Source organism: Myotis brandtii, unplaced genomic scaffold (genome assembly GCF_000412655.1).
Source record: "Myotis brandtii unplaced genomic scaffold, ASM41265v1 scaffold115, whole genome shotgun sequence".
Lineage (NCBI taxonomy): Eukaryota > Metazoa > Chordata > Mammalia > Chiroptera > Vespertilionidae > Myotis > Myotis brandtii.
The window spans coordinates 9,531,722-9,550,895 of NW_005353967.1; the positions used below are offsets into that span (position 1 = coordinate 9,531,722).

General features: G+C 37.4%; 1 protein-coding gene across 2 annotated transcripts in view; it reads left to right on the top strand.

Moving 5' to 3' along the window:
* Nucleotides 1-16,925, top strand: part of IPO11 (importin 11) — a 129,632-nt gene extending 112,707 nt beyond the window's left edge. For both annotated transcript variants that reach the window (XM_005857926.2, XM_014548917.1), the window contains 3 exons: nucleotides 9,575-9,670; nucleotides 11,304-11,388; nucleotides 15,553-16,925. In XM_005857926.2, the coding sequence (XP_005857988.1) occupies nucleotides 9,575-9,670; nucleotides 11,304-11,388; nucleotides 15,553-15,717 (346 nt within the window). In that variant the 3' untranslated portion in view covers nucleotides 15,718-16,925. The remainder of the gene's footprint in view (nucleotides 1-9,574; nucleotides 9,671-11,303; nucleotides 11,389-15,552) is intronic.
* Nucleotides 16,926-19,174: the final 2,249 nt, after the last annotated feature.

The window sequence follows — 19,174 nt, forward strand, 5'->3', positions numbered from 1 at the left end:
GGCATATGTCTGAGATTTTGCTGCCTGTGGATTCCTCTAATAATTTTATGGTTTCCCATATTACGTTTAAAGTCCTTTATCCATTTTGAGTTTATTTTTGTGTATGGTGTAAGTTAGTGGTCTAGTTTCATTTTTTTTGCATGTATCTGTCCAATTTTCCCAACACCATTTATTGAAGAGACTGTCTTGACTCCATTGTATGTTCTTGCCTCCTCTGTCAAATGTTGAGCATAGTGGTTTGGGTCGATTTCTGGGTTCTCTATTCTATACTATTGGTCTATATGTCTGTTCTTGTGCCAGTACCAAGCTGTTTTGAGAACAGTGGCTTTGTAATACAGCTTGATACCTGGTATTGAGATTGATCATGTAACACTGTTTTCCAGAGCACATTATTTTCATTTTGGTCTGAGCTTTGTGACATACAGCACTTTTGAGGAAATTAATTCCAAGCCACAAGAACCTTTTCATATAACTTTAATAACATTAGCACACTGGCTTTATAAAATTTTTCCTGAAGATATATATATTCATGATTACCCAGTAATTATTTATTGCATAGCTTTGTTTTCAACAATGTCCAACATATACATTGGAAAGGTCAGGCCTCAATATCATAATTACCAAATTCCTAGTAAATTCTTTTACTTTTTTTACAAAACAAGAACCAATCTGTCAAGTGAATTCTATAAACATGCAAAACAAGCATTGCTTGGGCTTCTTTAATGGAATGTTTGCCCCCAGATAGTTCCATACAGTCTTTGATCACCTCCTTTTTTAGTGGAACCTTAGTATGTCTTCATTTGGCAATGTTTCTTTCTTAAAGCAGCCTTACTCTTGAAAATCACATAATATGGCAGTTTCTTTTTATAGTTGATTGTAGTTATTTTTTATTATCTTAATAATCACCTTTCCCCCCTTTTGTATGTGCATTAAAAAAAGTTATTTAGGGGAATGGTTTATAATATAAAAGCCTTTGTAAGGATCATTGTTGAGTGTAAAAAATTCAATTTTCATTTTAAAATAACTTAGTGAATTTCCAGTCTGATTTTTTTTATTCCATTTCCTTTCCAGTATTTGTCAGGGGTACTAGATTTATTAATACACTTTTCCATGACCATGTAGAGAATTGCCCTGTAGAAAGGATATATGTTTCCATTTAAGTGACAAAAGTATTTGCAGCCTTGGTCCTGGAAAAATATCTAGCGGGGGAAAAACAAAGCAAACTAATTTTAGTGTAAATGACACCACTTTTGTAGCTTCTCATGTCGTAGAAATTCTGTAATAGGACTGATAAATCAAGGCTTTCTTCTGTTGCCATTTTCTTTCAATAAACTTGTTCTTTGCTAAATCCTGTTAAATAATGTAAGTAGAAAAGTATAGTTAAGAGGATATTTTATTTGGTTGTAGCTTTTAGTGCTTAAAAATTTTCCTTAAATTACCCTAATTGCACTGATCTATATTTAAGATATAATGATGTGAGAGTAACTTCAAATATTAAGTGTGATGTATAGGTAGTATAATTATGGTCTGGTTAGATCAGAGAAAATTCTAAAGTGATTTCTTTCTTTCTTGGGCCTGCTACTATGAAACACTGTAAATCAGCAGTTTTATATTATGTAACTGTTTAGAAAAGGTAACTGAAAATTTTGTTTCTGCATGACTGTTTTCCTTCTACATCTAAGGAAATGGAGATGTGATATAAATATGTAAATCCATCACAGAGAAATAATCTAAGGCACATACTTTATGATGAAGGATCAGTTATATAAATATGAAAATGTAAAATGCTCACTAGATAAATACTAATAAAACTTGGACAAGAAGAAAGAAACTAAAGTCCTGTTTACATTCAACCTAAGTTTATTATTTAGGCTAGCCAAATGAATATTGGAATATTTCATTTATATGTGCCCGTGGGGATTAAATTTTTTTCTTTATCTTTCTGAAGGCATTTTGTTTTCTGAACACCTGTGGTTGGGATCATAATCATACAAAAGAACAGAAATAATTTTAAGCCTGCATGTTTTTTTAAGGGCGGTAAATAAGCACAAGAAAGTTGGATTTTCTTAAAGTACATCTTTTTATAAAGCAAGAAAAAATCATTTTGCATGAAGTTTCTGCAATTCATATACTTTAAAGATAGATGTTTTTATAGACCCAGAGAATGCCTTAAAATATCATAATTTTAGGAAATACTAAGTCAAGATTAATGTGCATTTGACTGAAAAGACAGATTACTGAAACTGTGAAATTGTTTTAAAAGATCAAATGTCTTTCCTTACTAAGCATGGTGTTTCATGTCCTCATCTATTTATTTAATCTTTGTGTAACATCACTTACCACATACTTGAAAAACAAAATTAGCAGATCTTTGAGAAGGCCTGTCTTCTTTCTGTAGTGTCTTTGTAACTTGTGTCTATGCAGGTAAATTAATAGTATATCGGCCAAGTGTATAAAATAAGAAAAGGAAAAGAGTTTGTGATAAATAAAAAGGAAGAAAATGTTCTGGTTACTAATATTTTTCCTTTTCTATTTTACTTTCATTCTCCTCTTTTACATTTATTCTTCTCTTATCCGTGTGTTAAACTTTCCTTGCATTTTCTCAAATGACTATTTCAGAAATAGAGTCTAACACAGCTAACTTTCTGTTCCATTTTCTGCCTCATGTCTAGTATAGAGTAATAAGCTGTAATATGTTATCTGCAACTCAGCTACCCATGCTTGTAATTTAAAAAGAAATAAGTAAAAATATTCTGAAAAGAAAATGAGTGAGGACTTCGGGGATCATTAATTCCCATGATTATTTATTGAGTGTTCACATTATGCATAATGGTAATCTATGAAACATAAAAATGTTGATATAACATATAGGCTCTTCCTCATGTTACTTATAATCTTAAGGAGAGCAGGTATGAAGAATTAAAGGACATTAGGAGAAACCCTTTAGGAGAAGATAGTATAAAAGATGATGCCCCATTAGTTGCATGCCAAATGGATAGTGCAGGGGTTTTAGGCTACTGGACATTCAAAGGACAGAGTGCTCAATTAAAGTGGTCAGGGAAGGCCTCACGAAAAAAGGGTGAATGAAGGTGAACAGGAAATGGAGGGAGAACATTGGAGGAGCAGGAGGGGAGTAAGCAGATGGAGGAGTCTGGAACTATTACATCCAGGTGGTGCTGACTTAACGGGTTGAAAGCTCGAAGGAAGAGTAATGCAATGTACCTTTGGAGCGGTGGGTTCGATAGAGATTGCAGAGGTTCATGATAGCCCTTGAAAGTTCTTAAGTCAAGGAGAAAGAATGAAACTTAAGAGACTGGAGCAGAAAGCACCCATTTGCCTCCTTGAAGCCCTCAGTAATAAGGAAACAATCAGTTGGATCCCATTTAACATTGTGAAATGAAAATTAAGTTTATATCAAAATTGGGGGTTCTTTAGGAGGAGCATCTATTCTAATGCAATCAATGAAAGATGAGTTAACTTGGAAATTCTAAGATCCCACGTCTCTGGGGGCCAGAGATGAGAGTTAGAGAATAATAATTGGCCTGTGCTTCTTTAGCATGAGCCAGGTGACAGGATTCCCTGACTTCAGATAAGTGCCAGTTAATGAGTCAGAAATACCTGTAAAAACTAGAAAAGACAGTTAACTATTCAGAATAGCATAGTGATTTAAAACAAAGAAAGAAAATCCCATTTGTTGTTTAATTCCTTTGTCCTTCTTGCAGTCTATTAGTTCATAATCTGCTCCTTAGGTTGCACAGTGCTTTCCTCAGTTTTTCCCTCTAAATCATACAACAGGTAGCACTCAAAAGTGCAATACACTTCCCTGTATCCATTCGAAACTATGTGCCCTAGACTTTAAGCTTCCTCGAGTTTCTGAGTTCTCTGAGGGTGGCCGTCTGTCTGTATTATCCCCAAGGCCTATAGTGATGGTTGACACATTTTGTGGGCTCATAAAATGTTGACTAAAATGAATGAACTTAACTCTGGTGAGCTATTCATTAAAAAAGGTTGGCCTGGATAATATGACCACTTTTTCTAATCACATCTTTCTTTATACATTAATTGGTATTAATACACCTCCTGTATTAAATTTTGTCTAGGATATTCAGTAATCACAGTTGGTTTTTTTTGTGTGTGTGTTTTTGTTTTGTTTTGGTTTTTTTGTTTGTTTGTGTGGTTTTTTTTTACTGTATTGTAGAGGCTAGCATAGAATTTAACTAATCTTTTCAGGACTAAATTGCTATGTCCTAGTTAATGTGAAATCTTACTTACTGAGCACTGGTTTGAGATGTTAAGAACTGAGTGAAATATAAAATTACAGGGTTTATCTGGCTACCTTCACTTTTCCACATTATACCCGACAACGGATTTGAATGAATGTGCATGAGAGGACAATTAGAGGATGATACACCGAGAAGAATTCTAATAAAATATTACTCATAACCCCAATAACACATATGAAACAAAACACTTGCAGTGTTTTTCAAAAGAAAATACAAAAGAAAGTAATATCTTGTGTTTAAACAGATAGTGAAAATGAGATTATCTGAGTACTTGCCTTTTATCATTTCCCCTTTTTCCTCCAAAACTATTTTCATTTCATTCCTTTGAGGGTTTATAGCTCTCTTTTGACTGGTTCATTTTAATTGTCTAATCACATTTTAAAGCATTTTATACAGAAAAGTTGTATATTATAAAAAACAAGGTTGATTCTTAATTTATAAAAGACAAGGTTGAGAGTATTGTGAATAATGAAGCAAAGGCTAATATTCAACACTTCATATTGAATACTGCCTAATAGAAATAGATTTTTAAAAAATATATCTTTTATTGATTTTTTTACAGAAAGGAAGGGAGAGGGATAGAAAGTTAGAAACATTGATGAGAGAGAAACATCGATGAGCCACCTCCTGCACACCCCCTCCTGGGGATGTGCCCGCAACCAAGGTACATGCCCTTGACTGGAATCGAACCTGGGACCCTTCAGTCCGCAGGCTGACGCTCTATCCACTGAGCCAAACCGGTCAGGGCAAGAAATAGATTTTTAAAGGCTTCATTTTGAAATGTTATATTTACACATTTGGAGGGAACACTTTTATAATACTTACAAAAAGTATAACAAGAATATATAACTTCTTAATGCTTATTTTCTTTAAATATGTGTTCTATATGCCAGGAAAGTACAAGCCTCTTGTGGCTTTTGAGGGGTACTTTTGCCAAAGTGCTAAGTGAGTGGTAATTGAGATACATCCTTTTGGTTTTTTTTTTTTTTTTTTGAACTTGAATGCCTTGAAGATAATCATTGTCTAACTTCTCCTTTTACTCAACCCAGAATATGGCTCCTTCCTTTCCACTCTTTTTCTTCAGTCCTCCTTTTCTAGAATCAACTCTTCCCATTCAAAGCCAGCTCCCATGCTTTTCCTCTCCAGGCCATAGTCATTTCCCCCCTTTCTGAACTGAAGTCTGTGCCTCCTCCCCTCTGGCACTTACTAGGTACTCCAGGGTGAGCATGGTGTCTCCTGTCTACTGGACTTCACCCCCCAAACTCCAGCTAGATATCTGCCTCTTGTGACCTTTTCTGTGCAGCATGTCACACTCCAATGAAAAGAATGACTGACGGACCAACTGACTGAGGCTGCCTTACCTCCCTTCCTTTATCCCTACTACACAGCCTTCTTCCAAGCCTGTCACTTTGTAGAGCTGGAAATCCAGTTGGAGGCAGAGGAGGGAAGGGGAGGGTAAACTCCAGTGATCACATGACTGACTTCTCTAAGTCTGAGTAAGCATGGGCCAGGGCTATAGTTTTCTTCCTGAAGAGCATGGACAGGCTGAGCAGACCATTGTCTGGCCTGTGTCCATTCTGCTTCTGTGAATATCATTATCCATTCTTTTGTTGTTGTTGTTAATCCTCACCCGAGGATATTTTTCCATTGATTTTTAGAGAGAGTGGAAAGGAGAGGGAGAGACAGAGAAAGACCGATGTGAGAGACACATCAACTGGTTACCTCCCACATGTGCCCGACCAGGGCCTAGGATTGAGCCTGCAACCAAGGTACGTGCTCATGATCGGAATCGAACCCAGAACCCTTCAGTCCATGGGCTGGTGCTCTATCCACTGAGCCAAACCTGTTAGGGCTCATTATCCATTCTTTATTCTAATGTTTTAACACCTTTTTTGGGTCATCATTCACTAATTCTTATCTTTTGGCTTTCTAGAAATCTCAAGTTTCTGAACTCATTAGATTTGCCTCAGAACTTTACAAGGTTTATTCTGGTCCCAGCAGTGTCATCTAACAACCTCATCATTTATGAGAAAGGGGTGAAGTTACTGCTTTTGGCAAGAATTGGGCAAAGTTTATTTTATCTACTATGCTGCAGTCTATCAAAATCTGTTCTTAGCCTTGAAGGCTGTGTCTTATAAATGGTCATGTCCAACTTGAAGCCTAATGCTCTAGAATTGCTGCATCATTTATAAATTCAGCATATTGCTAATTACTTTTTTATAATTATACTAGAGGCCCAGTGCACGAATTCATGCACGGATGGGGTCCCTCGGCCTGGCTGGCGATCAAGGCCTATCGGGGGGCCAGCTGGCCAGGGGGAGAGACCGCTGGAGGTTGGCCATCGGGGGATCTGGGGGGAGCAGGGCCATGGGAGGCTGGCCAGCTACTGGTTGACCAGTTGTTCGGTCATAACGGTTGCTTAGGCTTTTATATATATAGATATAACAAAGATATAACTTCTTACCTTCTCTTCAAAAACATGTGCTCGTGCTGGTAGTACCAACATTGATCAATATGATCATTTGATGTAAAAGACATAATCAAATGAGCTGGCTGTCAAATTATACCATTTTTATCTCTCTCTAATATACTTTCTTATAATTCACATTCACCCACATAGCAGACCACAGTCATTCTCCAGTTGTTAAGTATGTGTTAGGAAAATTCACAATGAATCCTTTGAGAAAACACACAGTATTCAGAAATTCCAGTGATTTCCTGTGAAATTTCTTGGTGCTTGGAGGTGATGTGAGTACTGAGAAGGCAGCTGCCTGAGTGGATTCTTCCTAAATAATATTGACACCAGCCCTGTAAAGAGCCTTGGAAGCTGTAGTTTAGAGGGCTTTTGTCTTTTCCAGCTAATTGAGATCAGTGGTTGATAGAGTGCCCGATGTGCAACAGGAATCTCAGGCCCTGCCTGCTTAGCATGCTGGGTGGATTAGTGGTGAAGTGCTTTGCAGTGAGAGGGGGAAATGGCTTTATTTCCTCCCATGTGTTTGCCATCGCCGACTCCAGCCTTCATTTTACAGACAGGGAGACCAACACCTCAAGAAATAGTTAACTTCAGTAGGATTGCACAGTTAGTAGCTGAACTTCTAGTGAAAAGTTTTGGTTTTTAAATTTTTATTTCAATGTTTCTCAATAAGTCCTAATAAGGTAGACCATATGTTTGTTTCTTTAGAGATTTTTTAGTCTTTTATAAAGGACATATATTAACATCAAGAATATATACTCCTACACTAGAGTTTTACATGAAGATTACAATGTATTAGAATGATATCAACTGGTTATTGTTTGCTCGTGTGGTGATTTTGTTTTCTAAAATCAGATCACATTTGAATGTATAGACAAATAGTTTTGACTTTACAAAGGTGGGAATGTGGCCCAAAGTGTGATGACTTTGGGAACTACTTTACTGAACATTTTAAAAATTAGGTATGCATGTTAGTGCAGTATGAGAACACTGTGTCCCTGATAGAAATGATACTATAAGTTCCCTGGAGACAAAAGTTGTAATTTATTCAGTTGGTTTTAAACTCAAATACTTTAATTTAGTGTGCCAGTGGATAAAAGTCAGGTTTATTAATGTATAGTTTACCTGTAGTAAAACCTTTTAAGCATAATTTTAGCAAATGTAATCACTACCAAAGTTTAGAATATTCCCATCACGCCAAAAAGTTCCCCTTTGTTTTTTGCCTGGCAGCCACTGACCAAATAGATAATTTTGCCTTTTTGGAAAGTCACGTAAATGGAGTCATACAATGTGTAGCCTTTTGAGTCTATTTTATTTCTTAGTGTAATGTTTTTGAGACTTATCCAAGTTGTTTCATGTATCTGTAGTTTGTTCCTTTCTATTGCTGAGTACTCTTCCAGTGAATTAGTGTTCCACAGTTTGTTTATCCATTCACTAATTGATAGATATTTGGATCATTTGCAGTTTTGGATTTTAATGAATGAAGCTACTATAGATATTCACATACAGATCTAAGGGTACTTGTTTTGGTCTTGGGTAAATACCTGGGAATGGGGTTGCTTGGTTATAATGGAGTGTGCTTAACTCCATAAAAATTGCCAATGTGTCTTCCAAAATGAATGTGCCATTTTTTATTCTTACTGACAATGTATGAGAGGTCCTGTTGTTTCTCAGACTTTCGAGGACTCAAATTATGTCAGTCTTCTTTACTTTACTTTTATTAAAATCTCATTGTGGTTTTATTATTATTATTCTCATTGTGGTTTTAATTTGCATTTCTCAGATAACTAATGACATAGAACATCTTTTTAGTTACTGATATATGACATCTATATATATTATATACATACTAGAGGCCCGGTGGCACGAATTCGTGCACCAATGGGGTCCCTCGGCCTGGCCTGCGGGATTGGGCCGAAACCGGCTCTGCAACATCCCCCAAAGGGTCCTGGATTGCAAGAGGGCACAGGCCAGGCTGAGGGACCCTACTGGTGCATGATCGGGGCCGGGAGAGATGGCGGAGGTTGGCCAGCCAGGGAGAGACCATGGGAGTGCTCCAAGGCGTGTTCAGCCCATCTCACTCAGTCCCAATCGGCTGGACCCCAGCAGCAAGCTAACCTTCTAGTTGGAGTGTTTGCCCCTGGTGGTCAGTGCATGTCATAGCGACTGGTTGACCGGTCGACTGTCTGGCCCCTGGTGGTCAGTGTACATCATCGCGATGGTTGAGTGGCCTTAGCATATTATGCTTTGATTAGTTGAAAAGCCGACTGGACAACCAGACACAGCATATTAGGCTTTTATTATATAGTATATATTCTTTGGCAGAATCTCTGTTCAAATATTACCCATTTTAAAATTGAGTTATTTGTCTTATTGAGTTTTCAGTTTTTTATATATTCTGGTTCCAAGTCTTTGATCAAATACATGTTTTACAAATGTTTTTTCCTAGTCTATGGCTTTTCTTTTTCTTGATAGTGTCTTTAGGAGAGTAGAGATTTTTAATCTTTAACATTTTTGTATCTTTACCTTTTTAGTTAGAAAATCAACACAAGACTATTATAATAAGTTAAAGAATATTATAAAGCATCTCTTTTCTACCTAATCTACCTTTCTAGTATCGAAGCACACTAATAATCTAGTGAAAGAGAAGTTTTAATATATGTACAAGATAAAATGTCTGCTTTAAGAAATATATTCTGAAAATTTTCTTTGAATTTTAGAACTAAAATTTCTGTTCATGTTGAAGAGGATAATTAGAAAAAAAGAACACCTATTGAAATACTTCACTTTATCCTGTTTTGCTCTCCTTTTATTCTAGTGTTATCCAAGATAAATTCTGTGGAATTATAAACATTGCAGTGGAGGGCCTCCATGATGTCATGACGGAAGATCCTGAGACAGGAACACATAAAGAGTAGGTGGATCATTTAATTAATTGCACTTGACAATACTTGGGGGAACGGTAATTAATTATATCCTGCATGAGTTTTGTTCACTATCACCATATAAAAACAGTATAGCAACTGTTTTAATTTTGTCTTCTATAAAGAAAAAAAATTTATTTTGCTTATACTATGTCTTGTTTATTTTAAAATCAGCTTTATCTTGTTATAGCGAAATTCTAAATTGAGCTTTTTTGATCTTAATTATTATTTTATGATTTGACATTAACTTAAAAAAAATTCAAGTGTATTTTAGCATATGAATTCCTTTTTAAAGATGTTTTAATAGGTTAGTTTTTTTCCAACAAAAGTTTCTTCCGCTTTTAGGCAAGTTATGGGGTAAAGGAGATGGACAAGCATCCTGTTTTTGTATTTGCCTGGTGTAAGCATCACTGGCACTTTTAAGATATTAGAGGGTCACATGATACTTGACTAGTTTCAAAAGAGAATAGTTAAAATTATATTCTTTGGGAGAATAGTTAAAATTATGTTATCAGGAATGCCGGTAATCTCATATTTATATAGTTATTAATTTGAAATTCTTTTTAAAAATCAATCGTATCCTTTTGTAGTTAGTAGAATTGTTTCAACTTTACTCTTATTACTGTTGATAAAGGACACATTTCATGTAATGATAAGCAGGGCTTTATGAGATTCCAGGCCACCTTGAGGTTTCCTCAGTAATGTATTGAGCCCACTTTCCCATCTATAGCACATGGGAAAGATTGCTGCTCGAATCATATTTTGTTCAAAAATATTGAAAAGCAGATATATGTTGTTGAATCTTATTAAACATATATAAATAAAATGTGTCTAGCATGTAACTTTACTACAAAATATAAGAGAAACCAAGCTTTCTTTGCCGCAGTTTATTAGTTAGGGACCTATGACTCTGTTTAATTACTGAATTCCACTCTTCTATACTAGGAAACAGTGAGGTTGGTTCCCATCAACTTGATTCACTAGACACTATTCATTTCTGGTCTCCCTGGCACCAGTGTTGACTAAGTGGGAAACTGCATTTCTGTCATCTCTGCTAATGGTGAAGAGCAGTGGTGCAGAGATTCAAAACAAAATGACTTATAACTGTCCTGCAGGCACAGGTGCCATCAGGGACAAGTTCCTTATATCCTAGGGGTTATGTCATTTGGAGCATAAAGTTGATTGTTACATAATCAATAGAGCTTTAATTATGTTATGTTTTAAATTATTGCTACTGTTATGAAACATGTATAATAATCTACAGACAAATGAAATTTAGTGCTAAAAAGTGTTAATATTAAGTGTTTGTAAGTATCATTTTTTAGAAAGACATAAAGGATACACCTGACTGCCAAGTAATATATGGCTCAACTTTTGCCTATAAATAAATATCTTAGAGTTTACTACCTTAAATGCTGAAGTAAAATGCTCTAAATTTTTTTGGTGTAGCCCTTTTTAAAGTGAGATATTGTTTTGTAAATTTTTTTAACTCAATCTAATTCATCTAGCTGTTTCTCACATTTTGGTATATAGAGGCATTAATGTTGTCAGTGATTTTGAGGATTTGTTTTTAGTATGTTAAAAACTTAAAAATTTATTCAAAACGTTTCTTTAAAACTGTAGCTGCATGTTGATGTCTCATCTTGAAGAACCAAAAGCAACAGAAGATGAAGAACCACCCACAGAACAGGATAAGAGGAAAAAAATGGTAAGTTACAAAAGCAGCTTCTAAAAATTTGGGGAACCATATATTGTCACTAGAGGCCCGTTGCATGAAGATTCGCACAATAGGCCTTCCTTCCCCTGGCTGCTGGCACCAGTTTTCCTCCGGCACCCGGGACACAGGCTAGACTTCTCCGCTCCGGCCCGCAGCGAGGCTTGGCTTCTCTGCTCCAGCTGCCATCTTTGTTGGGTTAATTTGCATACTCGTCCTGATTGGCTGGTGGGTGTAGCAGAGTAATGACCAATTTACATATTTCTCTTTTATTAGTGTAGATATTCTGTAGGGTTGAAAATATCTGTTAGTCCATTCCTCTATCCCTTATTGCAAAATTACGGTAAGCTGAGTTTTGAAATTGGGAGTTTATTCCTGAAACAGATTAATTTTATTCCTTGATATGAAATAATTGTTTATTATCTTAGCAGAGCAGAGGGTTTGTTCTTTTATGCACAGAAAACACGTGACCCTCAAATCGTGTTTAAGTTGTAATGCTGATTCTTTTGTTTTGAGGAGATTCACTGAAGTTGTTTCATTCCAGGTTATTTCTTGGATTTTTTGCAATGAATTTTTTTGGATATACATCATATAATCAATAGAGCTTTAATTATGTTATGTTTTAAATTATTGCTACTGTTATGAAACATGTATAATAATCTACAGACAAATGAAATTTAGTGCTAAAAAGTGTTAATATTAAGTGTTTGTAAGTATCATTTTTTAGAAAGACATAAAGGATACACCTGACTGCCAAGTAATATATGGCTCAACTTTTGCCTATAAATAAATATCTTAGAGTTTACTACCTTAAATGCTGAAGTAAAATGCTCTAAATTTTTTTGGTGTAGCCCTTTTTAAAGTGAGATATTGTTTTGTAAATTTTTTTAACTCAATCTAATTCATCTAGCTGTTTCTCACATTTTGGTATATAGAGGCATTAATGTTGTCAGTGATTTTGAGGATTTGTTTTTAGTATGTTAAAAACTTAAAAATTTATTCAAAACGTTTCTTTAAAACTGTAGCTGCATGTTGATGTCTCATCTTGAAGAACCAAAAGCAACAGAAGATGAAGAACCACCCACAGAACAGGATAAGAGGAAAAAAATGGTAAGTTACAAAAGCAGCTTCTAAAAATTTGGGGAACCATATATTGTCACTAGAGGCCCGTTGCATGAAGATTCGCACAATAGGCCTTCCTTCCCCTGGCTGCTGGCACCAGTTTTCCTCCGGCACCCGGGACACAGGCTAGACTTCTCCGCTCCGGCCCGCAGCGAGGCTTGGCTTCTCTGCTCCAGCTGCCATCTTTGTTGGGTTAATTTGCATACTCGTCCTGATTGGCTGGTGGGTGTAGCAGAGTAATGACCAATTTACATATTTCTCTTTTATTAGTGTAGATATTCTGTAGGGTTGAAAATATCTGTTAGTCCATTCCTCTATCCCTTATTGCAAAATTACGGTAAGCTGAGTTTTGAAATTGGGAGTTTATTCCTGAAACAGATTAATTTTATTCCTTGATATGAAATAATTGTTTATTATCTTAGCAGAGCAGAGGGTTTGTTCTTTTATGCACAGAAAACACGTGACCCTCAAATCGTGTTTAAGTTGTAATGCTGATTCTTTTGTTTTGAGGAGATTCACTGAAGTTGTTTCATTCCAGGTTATTTCTTGGATTTTTTGCAATGAATTTTTTTGGATATACATCATACACTTTTATAGAAATGCCTTTGAATTAATTGCTAAATTGTTTAGAAAACTATTACTTCTTACTATAGGAATATAATAAGAAAAAAGAATAAAGAATGGGAAATGTAAAATATCTTTCCTTTTTTTTTTAAAAAATCCTCACATGAGGGTATTTTTCATTAATTTTTAGAGTGAGTGGAATGGAGGGGGAGAGACAGAGAGAGAGAAACATCTATGTGAGAGACACATTGATGTGACAGAGACACATCGATTGGTTGCCTCCTTGCAAGTGCCCCGACCAGGGCTGGGGATTGAGCCTGTAACCGAGTACATGCCCTTGACTGGAATTGAACCCAGGACCCTTCAGTCCTCAGGCCGACGCTCTACCTACTGAGCCAAACCGGCTAGGGATAAAATATCTTTCCTTTAAAATTATTTGTAATCTTGAATTTTTTTTAAAAAAAAGCTCACCTGAGGATATTTTTCCTATTGATTTCTAAAGAGAGTGGAAGGGAGGGAGAAGGAGGGGAGAGAGTGATAAAGAGGAACATTGACACACAATGGCAATAGAGTATCATGTACAAAGCATTGATCTTTGTAATTAGTATTTCCTCTGTGAGCTTGAATATCTGCTCACAGAACCTGTCTTCTGGTGATGATGAAACATACAAAAGGCTGGCATCGGACACACAACTAACTAAGGCTACTTTTATAAAAAGTAGTGAACATTTCAAATGGTAGATTTAATATAACTTTCCTTACAACTGAGACCATCAAAAGCAATGTTAACCTTCCCCAAATTTAGAAATACACAGTTTCAGTGATTAATTTAGCTCTTACAACCTGCAGAGTTGCAAGTGACATTAAAACAATCCAAGAGGATAGGAAAGAATGAATTTAAATAATCCAACTGAGGTGTAATGAAGACTCAAATTGATAACCAGGCAGCCTCCTGGGATAGCAGTTCTTTCTGTTGTAGGGCTAAAATATTAATAAAATATAGTTTGAGATCCAGAGGTTAAGATCTTTCACAGTAGCCACATAATAGTAATCAAAAGATACTGGAAAGAAAATTATCTTGAAAATGCCCTTGGAATTAAATGAAGCAATGGCTTCTGGTTTTTGTTTTTAGTTGAGATTTCAGATTAATTGCCTACTGACATCAGTATTGTTCTTGAGTATGACAAAGCAGGCAGCCTCATTATTTCTTCATTATTTACTTGCATTGTTACCAGAAACCTTAATCAGGAAGAGTTCAGCAAGTCTGCTACTGGTCCCTTGGAAACTTCAGCAGTGTAGCATTGATTCAGAGTAAATAAAGTCTTCATGGTTTGTTTGTTTTTTTTTAATATATTTTATTGATTTTTTACAGAGAGGAAGGGAGAGGGATAGAGAGTTAGAAACATCGATGAGAGAGAAACATCGATCAGCTGCCTCCTGCACACTCCCCACTGGGGATGTGCCTGCAACCATGCCCTTGACCGGAATCGAACCCGGGACCCTTGAGTCCGCAGGCCGATGCTCTATCCACTGAGCCAAACTGGTTAGGGCTAAAGTCTTCATGTTTATAGATGAAAGATGTGGACTGTTTGGGAGAACTTATTTTTCAGTAACTTAGATATCATTCCAGTGACCCTTAGACTGTCTTCTTGGCAGTTTTTCCTATTTTCATTCCCACTTTTCCCTTATTCTTTCAAAGCATTGTCTTACATAAGGAAGTTCCTGTTTTGAAGAGGTTTATTTTTATTATATTTTTATTGATTTCCAAGAGGACGCGAGAGATAGAAACATCAATGATGAGAGAGAATCATTGATTGGCTGCTTCTTGCATGCCCCACACTGGGGATGGAGCCCGCAACCCGAGGACAAAATGTTTTCTGTTGATTGTTATCTTTAGAGAGTGGAATGATGGGCTATTTTTAATTTAATTGTATTTCTTTTGTTTTTCAAATATGCCAATGGGAGGGAAAGAGTATGTGTTTGTTTTGTTTATTATTTATGTTGTTTATTATTTTCATTTCTCATTTTAAACCAGAAGCATATAGTGAATGTGAACAGCATAGCAATCCAGAATGGGGTGCATTTCCTGTGGTCCTGCCACAGTAGACTACCTGGCTTTCCTAAGAGAAACCCTGGACAATTGTGTTTAAGGCTCTTCAGCATGTTCTATTCCTTTTAGGGTCCTTTCTACCAGGTTTTGAGTCTTTACATGGATGAAACCTTAGTTGTTGAGAGATTGGGCTAATCATGCAACTCCATGCTCAGAGGCCCTAGTTCCTGAGGTTAGACAAACCAAGTGAATTTCATTTGACAAACATTTCCATAATGAGGCTGTTTGGGGGTCTCTTGTAAGCAGGGAGGCAGGGGCAGTGTGTTGCTGTGGGAGAGGTTATGAAGAATTTTAGACAGGCACGTGTAAGAGGGACTGTTTTGCCCTTTGTTTGACACAGTGTGGTCCTCTCTGTCCCACAGCTGGCCCTGAAGGACCCGGTGCACTCTGTGTCCTTGCAGCAGTTCACCTACGAGAAGCTCAAGGCACAGCAGGAACTCCTGGGCGAGCAGGGCTTCCAGTCCCTCATGGAAACGGTGGACACGGAGATCGTCACCCAGCTCCAGGAGTTCCTGCAGGGCTTCTGAGAGCACAGGACTCTGGCTGCCCCGCTCCTGCAGCCAGCCAGGGACCCCACCTGCCATCTGTGAGCGCCTGCTGAGACACAGGGAGAGCCTGTGTGTGAACAGAAGCAAAGACCACACTTTTTTTTTACTACAGAATGCAGTGACTGAATGTAAATCCCACATAACTAAAACCACAGAACTATTCCTCAAAAGAATTTAATTTTATATTTATGAGGGGCCCTGTGTGTACTAGAGATAGATTTGATGGTATAGCTGCTTAGTTTCCTGATAAGAGAAGAAACTATTTGATTACCTTTAATCATGTGCTCTTAATGTTTGCGAAGATGAAAGTTAATGTCTGAGATGTTTTTCTGCAACCAAAATTAGTAAAATTTGGCTGCCTTATCTCTTTTTTAAGCTAATGACACTACTAGTTTGAGAAATGACAAAGCTGTTCGGATGCAATGAAAGAAATGAGTGCACCAGGCAAAACTATATAAATAGGGACAAATACACATTACTAGATTACCTTGCAAGAGAGTTGCTTTCATCTGACATAGAAAACATGTTTTATCAAATGAATGCTTTTATTTTTATTCTAGTAATTTGATATCATAATTAGTAAAGGTATTTTTTCTCATTTTATGTTCAATAATTACATTTAGTCTTTACTCATTGTAAGGCCTCAGAAGTGAACCTGTGGTACTGCAGTGCCAGGTGGGAGACCTCGGGTCAGGATTTGGTCCTAGTTCCTTTGTTCCTCCAGAGGCCCAGGGGCACCAAGAAGACCGAGGTGGCTAGACCCATGATGCAGAGCGGCTGTTCCCACTCACCCATCCCAGGCTCCTCAGGCGCAGGGCTGCCTCAGGGCCGCAGTGAGGTGGGTGCCCTGGGGGACCAGCAGCAGTCCCGGGTGCCAACACTGATGTGACAAGTCTTCCTTGTTCCTCCGACCTGCAGCACCCCAAAAGGGGAAACGGGAGAAGATACAGCCTTACTTTGTTTTACTTGCCACTTACTATTAGGAACTTTTAAAGCGTTTGTAAGGAAACACTCAGAAACACTGTTGGGAAATGTCTGGTCTTTCTGTAGAGAGTTGGTACAGCGTGTCACTGCAGGAGAACGCTGCCCTTCTGTGAGCTGCGGAACCCAGAATGTATGGAAGTGTTGGGTGTTTTCAGCAAGAGAAAGAAAATATGGTCCAAATTAAATTTTCCAAAGATACCGTATGTTTGATTTGACTGATTATTTTTTCCCACACACACAAACAGAGTTCATAAAAATTGTCCAGTGAATTTTAAAGGGAGTTTTCTTTCATGCTCTGGTGCTGGCGCTGTCCGGGTAGGAGGCAGTATGGCAGGTCCTAGTTCCCCTTAGTTTCTCTTTTCACTTAAAGTCCAAGAGCTTCTCTGTGCTGTTTCTTTATCACCATTCCTCAATTTGCGAGACTGATCTACGAAGAATAATTTATTTTTGTTGTCTTAATTATTTTAATTTGAGGCACTATTCCTATTAGTGTTAATCAAAAATTGTCAAACGTACTCCAGTTTTTCAGCTGCAGTGAAGTGCTCATCTTCCCAGTCCTGACAGATTTCATTATAGTGTTAGAGCAAATATTACTAAAATAGCCGCTTGGGGAAAAAGGTAAAAAACTTATCTCTGGGAAAGAGATTATTCATTTTTTAAAATCAAAGATTAAAATAGGCTTTGTAAATAGCTCAGAAAAAAATTCATGTACCTTGAATTTTTAAGTGCTTAATTAAGACATAAAATGTAACTATTGATTTACAGAATTCTGTTCATTAATGCAGCCTTCTGGCAAACATTTAAGACTTGGGCAAACAACTCAGCCAGGCCTCTGGTTGAACTGTGGCTCCTGACAGAAGGTAATCATTTCTGTTCCGTAAACATACTCCTTTTCTATTTATTTTACTTTCCAGAGAGTTCTCCCACCCTCTGACAGAGGCCCAGGTGGCCAACAATAACATGTTAAAGTTTTTATTTTAAATGGTTTCTCCTCCCCTTCTCTTCTCTCATATTAGAGGAGCCACATCACTACACATTAAAAAGACATTATAGTTTTCCTTGAAAAGTCACCTTGGATCTGTATTTTACCTACCCCTTTATTCAGCTGGTATATGCCGAGTTCCTGTTTTGTGCCATGGTTCTAGGCCACATTCTGGGATTAGCACAGGGTACTTACCTCATGAAATTTTACAATTCAGTGGAAGCACTCGCCACCAGGGTATAAGACAACTGGTTCTAACCATAGTGTATGTTCAGGAGCAGTAGGGGAAGAAGATTACTTAAAAAGAGAAGGCTGCTGGCACTGTTTATTTTAATTTGATGTCCATTTAAAATCTGCCCTCAAACAGCATAGTTTGGTGAGGTTATTGCAGAGTAAATGTCACTGTGCTGAAACTGGGCAGCTGATTCCAGACTCAGAACTGCTTGAAATTACTCTGACTTACAAAATCATCAGTGAGATTTTGAAAATGTTACAAGCTCTGTAGCCTCACAACTAATTCCTGATTCTGCGAATTATAAGTTAAGGCTCACCAACTAAGGGCAGTGGGTTTCTGTTCTACTTCTACAGACCTTATAAATCCCGAGTGAGTATAAATTTAAAAGTCATTGCAAAGAGCTGAGGAAAGGATGATAAGATGCAGGCCATGAAAAACAAAACTAATCCCCCCACCTTAGAAAACAAGTTTAAATCTATAGAGCATTGAAAGAAACACCAGGATGCTCATCATCTGGCTTCACCAAATTGTTTTCTTTTGCCACATTTATCTCTTCATACATACATACACACACACAGATAATATATGCACTTAATTTTATTGAATCATTTGAAAGTAAGTTACAGACCTTTCACCTCCCAATTCTTAAGCATGCCTCTAAGAATGGCATTTCGCTACATATCTACTAATCATTATATACCTAAGAAAATATTAATGCACTAATCTATATATATATAAAAGGCTAATATGCTAAGTGACCATCCGACCGGTCGCTATGACGCACTCTGGACCAGGGGGCAGACGCTGAACGCAGCTGCTCAATGCAGGAGCTGCTGTACTGTGCACTGGCCATTAACAGAGAAACGGCACCGTGGACCTGGTGCTGACAAAGCAACACTTGGCCTCCCCCAAGTGGGATACAGGCCCCACCACCACCCAGGAGTGACAGCCCACCAAATTGCAGCCAATGCTGCCGAGACCCATGGCACAAAATGCGGCCCACAGCCCAGCTGGGAAACAGTGGCTGTGGGCACTGGGTAATGATGTCCCATAGCAGCGCCCAGCTTCCTCTCCCTAGCAACTAGCCTCCTTAGAGTTTCTTCAGCCCAGGAACATGACTTGCTCTATAGCCAGGTGCAAACATTTTATACTTTAACCAAATGTCTATGAAGCATTTTCCCGTGCCTCATCTCATTTGATCCTCACAGATGTCCTGGAGTAGGTAGATAGGAGAC